We start from the raw sequence: 13,194 nt of genomic DNA, 5'->3' as shown, positions 1-13,194 counted from the left end.
GTTTTGTATTGGAACTGTGTAATATCTGTTCATCTGGTTTAGAATATTTGACAGTGTCTTTCTTAGCTGTGCTTTTTAGTTTGTTAGAATAGTGTACTTTATTATTTTAATTATTTACTGTATTAATGTTACAACTTTTAAATGTTTTGCTTTAAGACTTTTTTGGCTTTATACTTATCCTTTAGTGTTGAAGTTGAAAAAAATCAGTATGTTGAATTTTAGATTTAACTCTATCCCCAGTGATAGAAATATTTTAATGTTTGTCTTTGATTTGGAATTTAATAGATTAAAAAAAAATACTATCCCCCCCCCTTTTCTTTTTTTTTCTTTTTTTTTTTTATGAGAACAGAAAGCGGGACCAGGAAAACCCACAGCTCTCTGGAAGGTACACCAATTTATGAGCGTCAGCTTTCTGGTGATAGTCCACATTCATTGAATGCAGACTCCTTTTCCATGACTTCCAGCCTAATGAGTGGCAGCATTGATCATTTGAGTACTGGATCTCCAGATCAGGAAAGCATGTTCAGTGTGGAGTCCCATACAATGTTGCAAGAAGATAACTGTTCAGAAACTTTCAGTGTCCTACAGTCTCCTGAGTCTGCGACTATACTAATTAATGAAGAAAATGGAGATACGGTTGATTTACAGAAACTACCAAACAGTGATAGTGGCATGGGTACTTCAGCTATTATAGACACTTCAACATCTGTCTCTCCTCTAATCATTACAGAAGACTTGACGAGCAGTGTTGATGGTGAATATAATGGTAGTGTGGTTTCTGCAAGCAATGAATGCTGTCTTGGAAAGCTGAGCCAACAGGAGGAGCAGGATTTCCCTACACTGTGTAAAATAGATGAAAACTTAGATAAAATGGAGCTGCAGGACACTGAAAAATCTTTTGAAGAGCCAGACCTTACAGACCAAATGTTTTTGGAATGTGACAGTGTACTTGGTGTTCAGAAATCGCTGACACCAAAGGAAAGTGGTGAAACTGGTAGGGAAGACCAACAGCAACTCTCTCTAATACACAGCGCTCTGGCAGATCCTTCTGTGCTCCACTTTGACATCTCTAACGATGTTTATTCAGATAACAGTTCCATTTCTGGATGGAATTTTCAAAGTGCAATCAAAGCTAAATCTAGTACTAGCACTGCTGAATGGGTAACAGATACTCATGAAAGTAAGACTGAGAAATCTGCCTCAAGTGATGAAGAGGATATTTATGGACATGGATTACCGTATTCATCCTCAGAGACTAGCATGCCTGAAGTTGGTGCTGGGCTTGGTTCCCAGGATGTGGCCAAGATAAGCCTAGATGAAATGGTGCTGTTAAAATCTGATCAGGTATATGTCTTCAATTTAGTTAAAATACATAATTGCAGCATTTCAAAAGAAACATTAATGTAACTTCTATCCTTCTTTAGGAAAGCAGGTTTTTTTCTTAGTCGATTCAAGTAAAAAAAGTAAAGCATAAAGCCAAACAGCAATATGTGTCGTAACTCTTACAAAATGTGATGTATCAGACTTGAGAATGGTAGGTGTGCTTACAATGTGAAGCTGCACTGGCTATATTATTCCCAGCTCAACAAAAATGCTGTCATAAAGCCATCCGAAGACTGAACAGTAAAACCAAGTCATGCTTAAAGGCTGCTCCTTGTTTGGGCCTCCGCTAGCCCAAATTCTCCACGATGCTATTCCCAACTTCATCTGACTTCATGGGTAATTAATGCTGATTACCTCAAATGGCCGGCCCCTAGTTAAAGGATCATTTTACCTGTAAATACTCAGAATAAGGATTAGTCTTTCTCTGTGCCCTAGGTAGCAGTTAGTACTATTTAAAATATGGACATTTTTCCTTTTCCTGTTAACCTCTTTCCTTCATTGTTATTTCGTGTGTGAACATTTCCAGAAATAGTAATTCTTGTACAGAAAAGAAGTACTAAAATTAATTGTAAAATCTGCAAAACTGCCAAAATCACTGTGGGTTTTAGCAGAACTCTTCCCGATGGAAACAATTCTTCTTGGTTGTGGGTTTTGTTTCTTTTTAAACCTGTAACAGCCTTGTACTAAGATGAACCAAGTATTTGTTGATAAAGGTTGGGTTATAAGTTGATGGTGTCGTATCTAGTAACAGGTGCAGGCCAAAGTGTAGAAGTCTTTTAGTTTCAGGTTATGATATTCTTACACTCTGGAATGTTTAGATAAGCTTTACAGATGCTTATGTTGTAGGTCATGTATGTAGTGCTTGGGTTCACCTCATGCAAGCTATCAAAATTTTAAGATAGCAGTCTTTAAAATTCTGCAATGCGTGGCTCCTGTACCATACAGAGAGCATCAAAGCTGGATGTTTAGCTGTCTCTGCACTCCAGCTATCTTGTTCCCTTTGCTCATAACTTAATTTATGGACAATAAATGATTTCCTGGACTACAGACAGACTGTACATTTCTATATATTCCTTTTCGCATCTGCCGTTTACTTTAAGTATGTGTTCTTTAATTAATACAAGAAGATTTTCCACTTTTTGGAAGTAGGTGACACTGTGGAGGGGGTTGTGGGTTGTTTGGGGTTTTTTGCTAAAACTTTTGTTTTAGCAGTCTTACTTGGCAGTACATACTATCTTAAAGAACACTGAAAGATGTAGTTTTATTTTGCACAAGGCAAATTTATTATTCATGATTAAGGTACTTGGGAACCTTAAGTTCAGATCTTCTTTAATCAAAATATGGGAGCTGCTGTGTATATGTAGCCATTTTCTTGTGCGGTTTGTAGACATCTGACACTGTTCTGACTCTACAGTTTTTAGTTTGCAGAGAGCTGGATGGGATACTCTGGCCCTGGTTATGGCATCCTGAGCCTGGTAGTCTCCGAAAAATATATTTGGTGCCTGGACTACAGAGGCAGCCTGTACTGCAGCGCCCTTCCCGCGGCCGGGCTGCGGTGGCAGAAGTTTGAGGATGGTGTCCAGCAGGTGGCAGTTTCCCCCTCAGGTTGGTTGGCATCTGCCCCACCGGGACTTCCGAAGTACCAGACTTGCATAGAATTGTTTATTTGCTTTGCTCTCCTGTTTTTTTTCTAATAACGGCTGTTATCTAATTAGGCGAAACTTGGGCATTTTTCTGAAAGTACAGATACGGTTCAGTGTATATGTAAATTCCACATAGGCAGTTTAGTGTGTGGGGTTGTTTAAATAAAGTACTTCCAGAAACTTGGTGGTTTGGGGCTCGTTTCATGTAAAACTAGCGTGGGGTTAAAAAAAAAAAAAAAAAAAAAAAAAGTAATTCAAGGTGATATGACTGCATCTTCGCTACCTCTGCATACCATGTTCTAGTTTAAGTGGCTGTCATTCTAACAGGTTCACGTTGCATTTTGGGAAGTTTTCGGCATGTGTCTGCCTGATTAAAGTGAACTTCAGAAGTAGCAGTTCAGTGGCAGGTGGAGATGAATAAAGAGGTCCTTGTCTATACAAAACCTTGGGTTTTGTTACAGAACTGCTTATGATTCCCAAATTTAAAATTCTTTTTGTTGTAAATGTAGAATGGTTTTGTGTGGGGGTTTGTTTGTTGATCATTTTTTTTAATACTAAAGAAAAACTTTCAATTTTTGTGTGGTTGGAAGTGAGGGTTAAGTTTGATTAAAATTAAACAGGTTTTGACTGTAAACTCATGTCACTTTTGGCCTTCCAGATTGTTCCAGGACTCGTGTGAAAATACAAGTTTCTCAGACATTTTCTTTACTTAGTCTCCTGCCTTGCCACTACTTTTCTTCCCCTGTCATCTCTAAAACCATGTGTCAATCTTGCCTTCTCTCTGTAGGGGAAGATTTGCTATCTGTTTTAAGAAGAAAGATCTGTAGCTGAGCTTTCTTATGGACAAAAAAAATTTAGGAGTAGCTACAGTAGGTGAGATCATCATGGGTTCATCCAGCTCAGTATCTTGTCCTTAACAGTGGTCAAAGGCAGGTCAAAGGCCTGCAGGAAAGGAACAGGCTAGCATGTATGACATTTGCCCTTGGTAGTTTCAGACTGCAGTTGGTGGCTCAGAGATTTCCTGAGCAAAAGGTTGTTGCTCTGTGCTTATTATCCTGCAGTTCCAGGAACTCACCCAGTTTTCCATTGAACTCGTGCAAATTTCTAGTATCCACAGTTCCCCGTGGATATATTGACACAAGAGCATGTTAATCACAAATGTCAAAATGGAATCAAATGCTACCTTGTGGAATTATTCAAAGGAAGTTAATATGACAATGCACTGCTCTGGTATGAGCCAGCATGGATGCCAGTCAGTACTTAAGTTTGGAATTCTGTTTGGTTTTCTTATTCTGAGCTGTCCTTGCTAGTTTGAGTGAGGGGAAAAGTTCTCAAGTTGGATTTGTGCAGTTGCATTGCTGCATTTTGTCTGCTTGTGACATGACATGTAGTGAGCAGGTAACAGTGCTGCCCACTGTGATGTGCACACCTGTTCAGGTATTTGTCACTCATGACTGGTCCACAAAAGTTATGTTTTAATGCTAGTATTTGTAAACAGTGAAAGTACTACAATTAACCCCTTTTCCTTTATGTACTGAGGATGTACCAACATAGTACAGAAGCAAGCCATGAACTTCAGTCTCTTAATAGTAGGCTTATTTGCCCTTGACATGGAACTTGTTTTGTTAGTTTACAGTGTGTAACTAAGGAGAAGTAACTTGCATTTGAACATTTAAAAATTGTACATACTCTAATGGTAAATGCATTTCAGGAATTCCTAGTGAAGTTAGCCACTGTTCTGGTCTTGCTTTTTAACAAAGAGACAAAAAAGTTGTTTAAAACCTCGCATTTTTGTTTAATGCTACTGGTTTGCCTTTCCCCTGGGATTCATTTAGGTGTAGGCATGAGAAGTCAGCTGTCGCTGTTACAGTAATTGCTAAGTGATACTATGTTCTGTCTTAACTCCTCATACAGGGGCTCTTCTCTGGAAGATCGAACAGAAGACTAACAAAGCATTTGCTTGTGGAAAAGTAACTATAAAAGGAAAACGCCACTGGTATGAGGCTTTACCCCAGGCTGTATTTGTAGCTTTAAGTGATGACACCGCCTGGATTATCAGAACAAATGGAGATCTGTATCTGCAAACAGGTACCTGAATTAATTGCAGGTTCTTTGAATTTTTGTGGGCTAAGATTTTGAGTTCAAGTCTATGGAATGGAATGGTCACAATTTGGTTTAAACTTTTATCCACCACCAGGACATAGGGAAACCTTTTTAACTTGAGAAATGGTTGGAAACAGTTGTGAGATTCTGGGTAATTAGGAGACTGGAAAAGCCAGTTCATGGCCACTTATTTTTTTTGTGCCAAGTGGAGTATCTACAGTATAGAGAATTTATGATATTGGAAGGATATGGGATAGATGCAGATAAATAAAAAAGGATTGCAGAAAATACTGAAATAATATCCTTGCCTTGAAAATGGTATGATGCATCGAAACAGCTGAGCCTGAAGTGGGTTTTCTTTTCTTGCTTTAAGGATTTTAACAAAGTTTTAAGAAGAACTTAGAAAGGTGATGAGATAGTGTGTGGCTGTTCAGAAGAAATTCAGGTATGGGGGGCAGAGTAGGGGAAAGTAGAAGCTATGTGTTTTGAAAAGCAGAAATCTGTTGGAGGTAAGAATTACCACTTGATAATGAAAGGAAGATATTCTGAGATAGAAGATCATAAAGTGCTTGGAAGTATAGGCAAGTGGTATGTATTTTACATGATAAAGAAAGTAAAGCCAGTGGAGGAATATAACAGGCTGTGGAGCAGCAATCATCACAGCTGCCTTCTCACTTGGATGTGAATGAGGCAAGAATCAGGAAAAAGGGATAGTGCAGTGGCAACTTTGAAGTCATGGCCTTAGCTTTATCTGCTTCAGTGAATAGAAGAGGATGCATTTTTTAGGTGTTATGCAGACAGTATTTGGGCGAAATACAAGGAGGAAGGATGTAGCTCCAAGTTTGAGAGTTAAGGGATAAGAGTATCAAGGACTCTTGGGCATGCAGGCTTTGCACAGAGAGCTAAGTTGGTGACAAAAAATTACAAATAACATGATGAAGGAATTACTGGAAAAATAAGAGGAGGGCTAGGTAAGACACACTAAAGCAGGACAGCATTCTAGAATGGCTATCAAAATTCTTATTTATCTTCTATTTAATTCTGGTACTCTTCTAATTTCTCTTGTAGATTTAATTGCTGTAGCACAATATAAAAATTCTTTGTGATTAAGAAAACTGTTGAAATGCACAACGTTGTTTCAAAGATACTGTACTCTTAAATTATTTTCTTTTAATTAAGTGTAGTAGTTAAAGAGAAATCAAGTGTCCTGCTCAAGGTCCATGCGTATTGCCAACGAGCATGGGTAGTGTTGATAAAGAGTGAACTTTTGTTGCCAATCACACAGGGCTCTGTGGAGGTTTTATTCTCTATATTCTGTCAATATTATTCTTCCCTGCAAGAGATTGGTTTGATTACATCAGCTTACATTCTGCTGTTCTTAGACTTCTAAATTTGTCTTCAATGCCAAAAAGAAATTCTCAGTATATGTCTTGTTAATGTGAGGCAACCAATGATAGCTGTTCCTCCAAGATCTTTTCGTTCTTTCCACTGTTCTGTCTTAACTTCCATAACAAAAGTGTGTGCTCAGAGGTTTAAAATGAGCATTCTTTGTGTTATTTTAGAATATCATACAGAGGAGGCTGTTCATACTTGCTTCGGCATCATGAGAAGGTTAAGCAAAATCTATGGCTCTCGAGGAGTTTCCCATGCAGCTGTGTAAATGAAGTGTAATTGTGAAGATGACATGTTCCTGTAGATAATATGTATGAATGCGTGCAAACTTCCCATAAATCTGCCAGAGCCTCTCCCCTTCTTTCAACACTACACATTGTGGCATGCGCTTTTTGTAATTTCTGCCACTATTCAGATAGGTTTCCTCTTCTCCTGGCACGTTTGAGTAAAAATGCTTCCATTACTGCTTTTTTCTTTGATGCTTCTGTCAAGTCTAATACAGGTTTTATAAATGGAGATTCCTGATCCTGACACTAGAGGGAGGAAAGGAACAGAAATGACAGGACTTGTGTGTTCTGTGGGATGTTGAAGGATATACAGTGTTTTATTTATTAAAATATAAATTCAGCTATATTAGATGAAATGATTAATAGTTGATAGAAGGAACAGTCAGTCAAGGAAATACTGAACAAATGAAAAACGTTAGCATGCCAAGGATATTCCCTTCCTGATTTTCTTTTGTTGAGTAGCTTTGTCTCTTTTCTTTTAGTTGCAAAAAGCCAAAGTTTGTAAAGCAATCCTCATTTTTTGATTTCTAGGCCTGAGTGTGGATCGTCCTTGTGCCCGAGCAGTAAAGGTTGACTGCCCTTATCCACTGTCGCAGGTTACATCCAGAAATAATGTTGTGTGGGCACTGAGTGAGCAGCGGGCCCTGCTATACCGGGAAGGAGTAAGCAGCTTTTGTCCTGAAGGAGAACAATGGAAGAGCGATATCGTCAGGTAATGACACGGTGGTGGGGCAGCATCATAACCAGAATGACACAAATAATTGTTTTCAGTGCTGAAATTCCTTGATGTTTGAGAAAGTGTTACCTGAACTCATGTGTATACAGACCTATGTGAGTGTGTGTCCCCTTTAGTCTTTGTCCAGACATATTCAGAGTAACTGCTGTTTTTCTGTCTGATGAATGACTTCCATGTAATGAAAGAAATTGCCGTAAGTAGAAGTAGAAACAGTTTAAAATGAGTTTAAGAAAGTGAGAACAATTTAAAAAAGATCTTTATAATAATCTGTCAATATAATTTTTTGATTATATACTGTTTCTTTAATCTATGCCATAATGGCTTTAATGAATTCTCTGGATGTTTGAATGAAATTTTTTTCTGAGATTAAATGTCAGCATTTTCTTGGTCATCCACACAGATAATACTTCTCTACTTCACAGTCATATCATTTTATAAATATTCTGGGTAATTGGTATTTAGCTTTGTAGTTGTTCCTATGCTCTCAGTGATTAATTTGAGATAAAGTTAAAAGCACTGCGTGTTTACTGCTGGCTTTGAGAATCTAGAATATAGTCTCTCTTGTGACATCAGCCTGAAGCAAGTATAGGAAGAAATTCCAGTTCTTGTTGTCATATGATTTTATCTTCCACTGAATATCCTGTTGTGAAGCTTTAACTTGTGTTAGTTCACAACCTGGTATTTGGCCCTTGAAGACTCTAAGGAGATATTCCGTGTCTTGTTCAAATCTGAACTTTGCATGTGCTTTAATTAGTGTATTTAATGAAAATATCTGCTTGACCTATGCCTTAGGAGGAGTTAAATGTTCTTGGGCTTTGTATTACAATTGCAGAAAGCAGTCCCTGTTTGTTTGTAAGTCGTTGAGAGAGGTTTTCTGAAAGAAACAGCATTGTTGGCTACCTTTTAAATGTCTGATATGGTCACCTGATCCTGTTGACTTTCTGAGCTTGAAAATCAGTTTAGTAATACAAGAAATTTCTAGTCCTAAACTCAACATTTATCTTTGCCATGTAGTTAAGTTGAGTTTTTTATTTATGGTCCCTGAACTGCTAGTATAGTTCTCAGAATAGGTCTAGGAAGTTGGAGAAGATACACTTATGAAGCTGCTTTATCAAAAGTCAAAGATCACAGCTCTTTATTTCTTTTTAGTTTTATTGCTATGTATCTAAGTTTGAAATCTCAAGGGATCTTTGAAAGGCTTACTTTTTTTGTTGTTGAATGGTTTTTACTTACGCAAACTAATAAAATTGGAATTACTGATTTAACTGTGAAAATTTGAAATCAAATGTGGTTTTGAGCTTGGCCACACTGAGTTCAATGATTTTGAACTGCCGTTAGCATTTTAACAGCTTCCTTGAAATACCGTAAGCATAGATTTGAAGTAAGTTTTTTAATTTTTTGTACTTGTTTGCATTTCCAGTGAAATGCAAGCTTTGGAACCAGTGTGCATAACCCTTGGAGATCAGCAGACATTATGGGCTTTGGATATCCATGGAAATCTGTGGTTCAGAACTGGTATAGTTTCAAAGAAACCACAAGGAGATGATAACCATTGGTGGCAAGTAGGCATTTTTTTTATTTTGCTTTCAGTTTAGTCTTTTACCTTAAGTGTATTATTTGCATTGTTTTCCCATGGGATAAAATTCAATGAAATGTTTGATATATTGTAGCACTCTTTATTCAGTTTATTAAAACCGTGGTGTGGCTATGGCTGAAATCCCTTTTCATGTCTTCTATAAACAAGAAGGAAAAAAAAAAATGCCCATACCATGGCCATCCAGAGCAGCATCACAGCAGTTTTCAAGAACACAGGAAATGCTCTACCAGGTCATATCAATGGTGCATGTAGCTTGGTATCTTAACAGTGGCAATAGGATAGGACAAGCTGTTTAGGCAGAGCATACAAGTCTGGCTGCTGAGTGCAATCTCTTCTCTTGTCTTCCAGTATCCATCCTTTTCCTTAGCTAGATGAGACAAATAATAAGTAACCTTGCAAAAAAGTTTCTATTACATGTCTTTCCATTCAGTTGAGGGTTTTTTGAAAATGTGAGATACAAGGCTGCTTGCTTCAATCACAGATCATGTGGGTAAAAACAAGTCAGCTACTGCAATTACTCTCTGGTATTGATTTAGAATTCCCAACTCTTTGTTTTCCCCAGCATTTTTTATTTTCCCTTGAGATAGGGATGGGGGCAAAGGGGGTACAAAACCAATTATACAGAAAATTTGTTTGTCTATGTGTCTACCTAAGTTAAAAGAATTTCAGTTTATGTACATATATAATATCTTCTTGCATGTAGGCATCACAAATAGCTTGGGTTTGAGGTTGTTGACAAACTGCTCTTTTTGTGCACTTAAGTATTTCCTTCCTTTCTAGGAGTATCCCAGTGTGTGGCCAACCTAATTGTCCGTGACAGAACTTGGGCAACTTTTTATTTAGACCTCCTCCTGCCTTATCAATTAAAATGCCCATGAGGTTGTTGTAAAGGAATATTACATACAAATTTTTGTGATGTGGTTTAAATTGCCACACTATGCAAGTTTCTCTCTTCCTTTGGGAAATGGAAAATTCGACTCATAGTTTGCAGACTTCAACAAGTTTTTAGGGAGAGAGAAGAGATGTCATTCCAAAACAAAAGGCTTTCTTAAAATGCAGAATTCAGAGTGGGTTGTTGGGCAGGAGGGAATTGTAAGATGATGTTTAATATTGGCACTGGTTTATTATCAAGACTCTTACTTATTAAAAATGTACTGTATTATTTTTCCCTTCCTACACTTTGAAGGTTTCTAAACTCTTGGTAGATTTCCTATACATAAAGTGCACACACAGAGCTTCTGATGAAAGGTTCTGCAGTTCCCCCAAAAACGTAACTAATTAAGAACACTTCATTTTTGTTCCAGGTAAGCATCACTGATTATGTAGTGTTTGACCAGTACAGCCTGTTTCAGACAATAATCCAGGCAACTCATACAGTGGCAACAGCAGCTCAGGCACCTGTGGAGAAGGTGGCTGATAAGCTTCGAATGGCATTTTGGTCACAGCAGCTTCAGTGTCAGCCCAGCCTCCTTGGAGTTAATGGCAGTGGAGTCTGGATCTCTTCAGGCAAAAATGAATTCCATGTGGCAAAGGGAAACTTAATAGGTTGGTGTGCTTTTACATCTAATATTTTTAGGTTAAGAAAAATAAATAGAATAAGTAACTAACTACAGTTTTGTCACCACAAAAATTATCCATGGTGAGGCAGGGCAGATTTAACAATTTTTTCCATGTTTAAAAATTAAATGAAATGATTCCTTAGCATTTGATCTTAAATACTTTCCCATTTAAAGGGAAACATTTTGCATGGAAAATTCATCGTCCACTACTGAACTGTGCACAGGTTATTTCTTTTAGTACCTGCATGTGTCTCTTCTCTGGGGTGAGAAGGTAATCTTGAGCTATAGTGCCTGGTTTATCTAGCACAGGGGAGTCTGGTTCATGATTGGTGTGACTATGCAAAACAGTGATGTTATGGTTTTACAGCATTAGAGGAATTGCTTTATTTTTCTTGCTATATTTCTCAAAATAGAATTTTGATTTAGTACATTTCCTTGATCAGGTAAACACTAAGAATAGATCTAGAACATTGTCTGTTTAACCCTGTCACCATATTGGTCTCCTGTTGAAGACCATTAATCTTCTCCCTTATCCTTCTTTTCTGCACTCCCGCTTTTCTCTGTGTGTGTGTATACATATATATACGCATGTGTCAGCAGGTAGTTCCCCCTCCCCAACATTTTCTTCAAAGATTTACATAGAAAATCTTGTCTAGTTGGTTGTTAATAATTGATTGCGATAGAATTTCTTTATGTTTTTAACAATTTAAATAATAAAAAATTTTAATAGAAAATTAAGTTTCATTCCAATACCACTCTGTTCTTTCTTTCAAGGCACTTACTGGAATAATATTGTGCCTCGTGGTACTGCTTCTGCCACAAAATGGATTTTTGTGTTGGCTTCCACAGCTTCATCTAAAGAAGGTTAGTGCAGGCATATGATGTCTGAATTTTAAATAGAGTAGAATTGATGGTGTAAGTAATAAAATATACTGAATTACTTCAGATTTTTGGTGCCTTTTCTGTATGCAGGGAATGTATTTGAAGTGAGGTGTAAATACATCTGTAAATACTGGAGATTAAAAAAAAAGTGTAACGTTCACTCTGCCACCTTTGGTGCGGAGTGGCATCCAACAGAGAAATGGGTAGTCCTTTAGGAGCAGTAACTTCCTAAACGGCCGAAGCACGAATTGCCAGAATTTCTAATATGAAATCCTAGAGCACGCTTTGCTAGAATGCCTATGCTAACCAAGTACTACTGGTACTGCTGTCAGCGTAGTTACTGCAGCAAATGGCACAGTTTATTGGTAAAAGTGCAACTATGCTAGGGAATTCAACAGCTAGTTACAATAGTTAGCAACTGCATTATCTAAATGCACTGGTGTTATTGGTGAAAATGTGTGATTTAGAGCTGAAAGTGAATGCTGTTTTTCATAAGCAAGTATCAAAGAAGAGGAAAAGAGCAAAGGGAAGTGGTAGCGTACTGTTATGTATGTCTCCTCTCTATTAGTTTCTTCAAATGAGATCACTTACTACTTACTTGATTTGAGAAAGGGAGTATTTAGGTCCCTAAAAAAGGGCTTAGGATGTGTATTTGTACTTCAAAATCTTACCCTATGAACATAGCCAGGAAGCTTTAGTTTTGTCTTCAAATGTACTGATCATTTTTTCAGAAGTAGTAGATGTGTAAGCTTTCTCAGAGCGGATTAGGAATTACTTCAGTAACAGAAATGTCCTTTCCATAGGAAGCTTTCTGTGGCTATGCCAAAGCAACAAGGATCTGTTTTGTGTCAGTGATCAGAATCCTCAGTTCCGTCCTTCTACGGTGCAGCTGCCACCAGAGGCTGAAATGGTGCACTACTCGGCCTGCCAGGATGCCATTTGGGGTTTGGATAGTCTTGGGCAGATATTTATCAGAACGCTTTCATCCAGCTGTCCAACAGGCATGCACTGGACAAAACTGGATCTCTCTCAACTAGGTATGCTATTTTTATTGAGAAAACTATCTCTAAACTCTCTTAGCGGACAGTCGGTATTTTCCTTCAGAGGCATCTTTGGTTTACTGATGTACAGTATTGCTTGTACTGGATTAAATAGTACCTTACAATAATGACCCTCACAGCAGAGGAATGTAAAACATCAGGAACAGCTATGGCTTTCAGACAGTATTTCACTTAGCCTTTTGCTGGACACAGCATGTTTACTGTTTGCAAGATATGTGCGTGTGATTCTTACAGTTTGTCAGTCTGAGATAACTTGGCCTGACACAGTGCTGTGCAGGTGTACCAGTAGCTTTAACTAGTGTAGTTCTTGTACAACAGGATAACCAAATCATGTGGTCCTGGGCAGTTCCATACATAAGGCCCTGAATTTTGTGGTTAAATGCATTCTTAACGGAGTGATCAATGCTTTGTTAGGATACTGTCACGGAAAAATGGTGCTCCAAGAGTGGTATTTTGCAGGAGTGATGCAGCTGATAACATTCTTAGGTTCAAGTTTATGCTGATCTAATGATTCAGCATAATGTTAAGAATGTGCTGCTGGTTAACTGCTC

At 37.8% G+C, this 13,194-nt stretch overlaps 1 protein-coding gene across 11 annotated transcripts in view; it reads left to right on the top strand.

The window, feature by feature from the left end:
* TECPR2 (tectonin beta-propeller repeat containing 2) overlaps positions 1–13,194 on the top strand; it is a 59,565-nt gene that overhangs the window by 11,454 nt on the left and 34,917 nt on the right. For 10 of the 11 annotated variants that reach the window (XR_005105340.1, XR_005105339.1, XR_005105337.1 and 7 more), the window contains exons 9-16: positions 350–1,344; positions 2,805–2,988; positions 4,941–5,114; positions 7,340–7,520; positions 8,965–9,106; positions 10,446–10,686; positions 11,475–11,564; positions 12,386–12,619. Coding sequence is in view for 3 of the 11 variants with exons in the window: in XM_037394838.1 (XP_037250735.1) it covers positions 350–1,344; positions 2,805–2,988; positions 4,941–5,114; positions 7,340–7,520; positions 8,965–9,106; positions 10,446–10,686; positions 11,475–11,564; positions 12,386–12,619 (2,241 nt within the window). In the remaining 8 variants the exon portion in view is untranslated. The remainder of the gene's footprint in view (positions 1–349; positions 1,345–2,804; positions 2,989–4,940; positions 5,115–7,339; positions 7,521–8,964; positions 9,107–10,445; positions 10,687–11,474; positions 11,565–12,385; positions 12,620–13,194) is intronic. The other variant, XM_037394840.1, reaches the window with a different exon arrangement.

Source organism: Falco rusticolus, chromosome 7, assembly GCF_015220075.1.
Source record: "Falco rusticolus isolate bFalRus1 chromosome 7, bFalRus1.pri, whole genome shotgun sequence".
Classification (NCBI taxonomy): Eukaryota; Metazoa; Chordata; class Aves; order Falconiformes; family Falconidae; genus Falco; species Falco rusticolus.
Note: the sequence above shows the minus strand (reverse complement) of the source record. Positions and strands in the feature narration are given on the sequence as shown.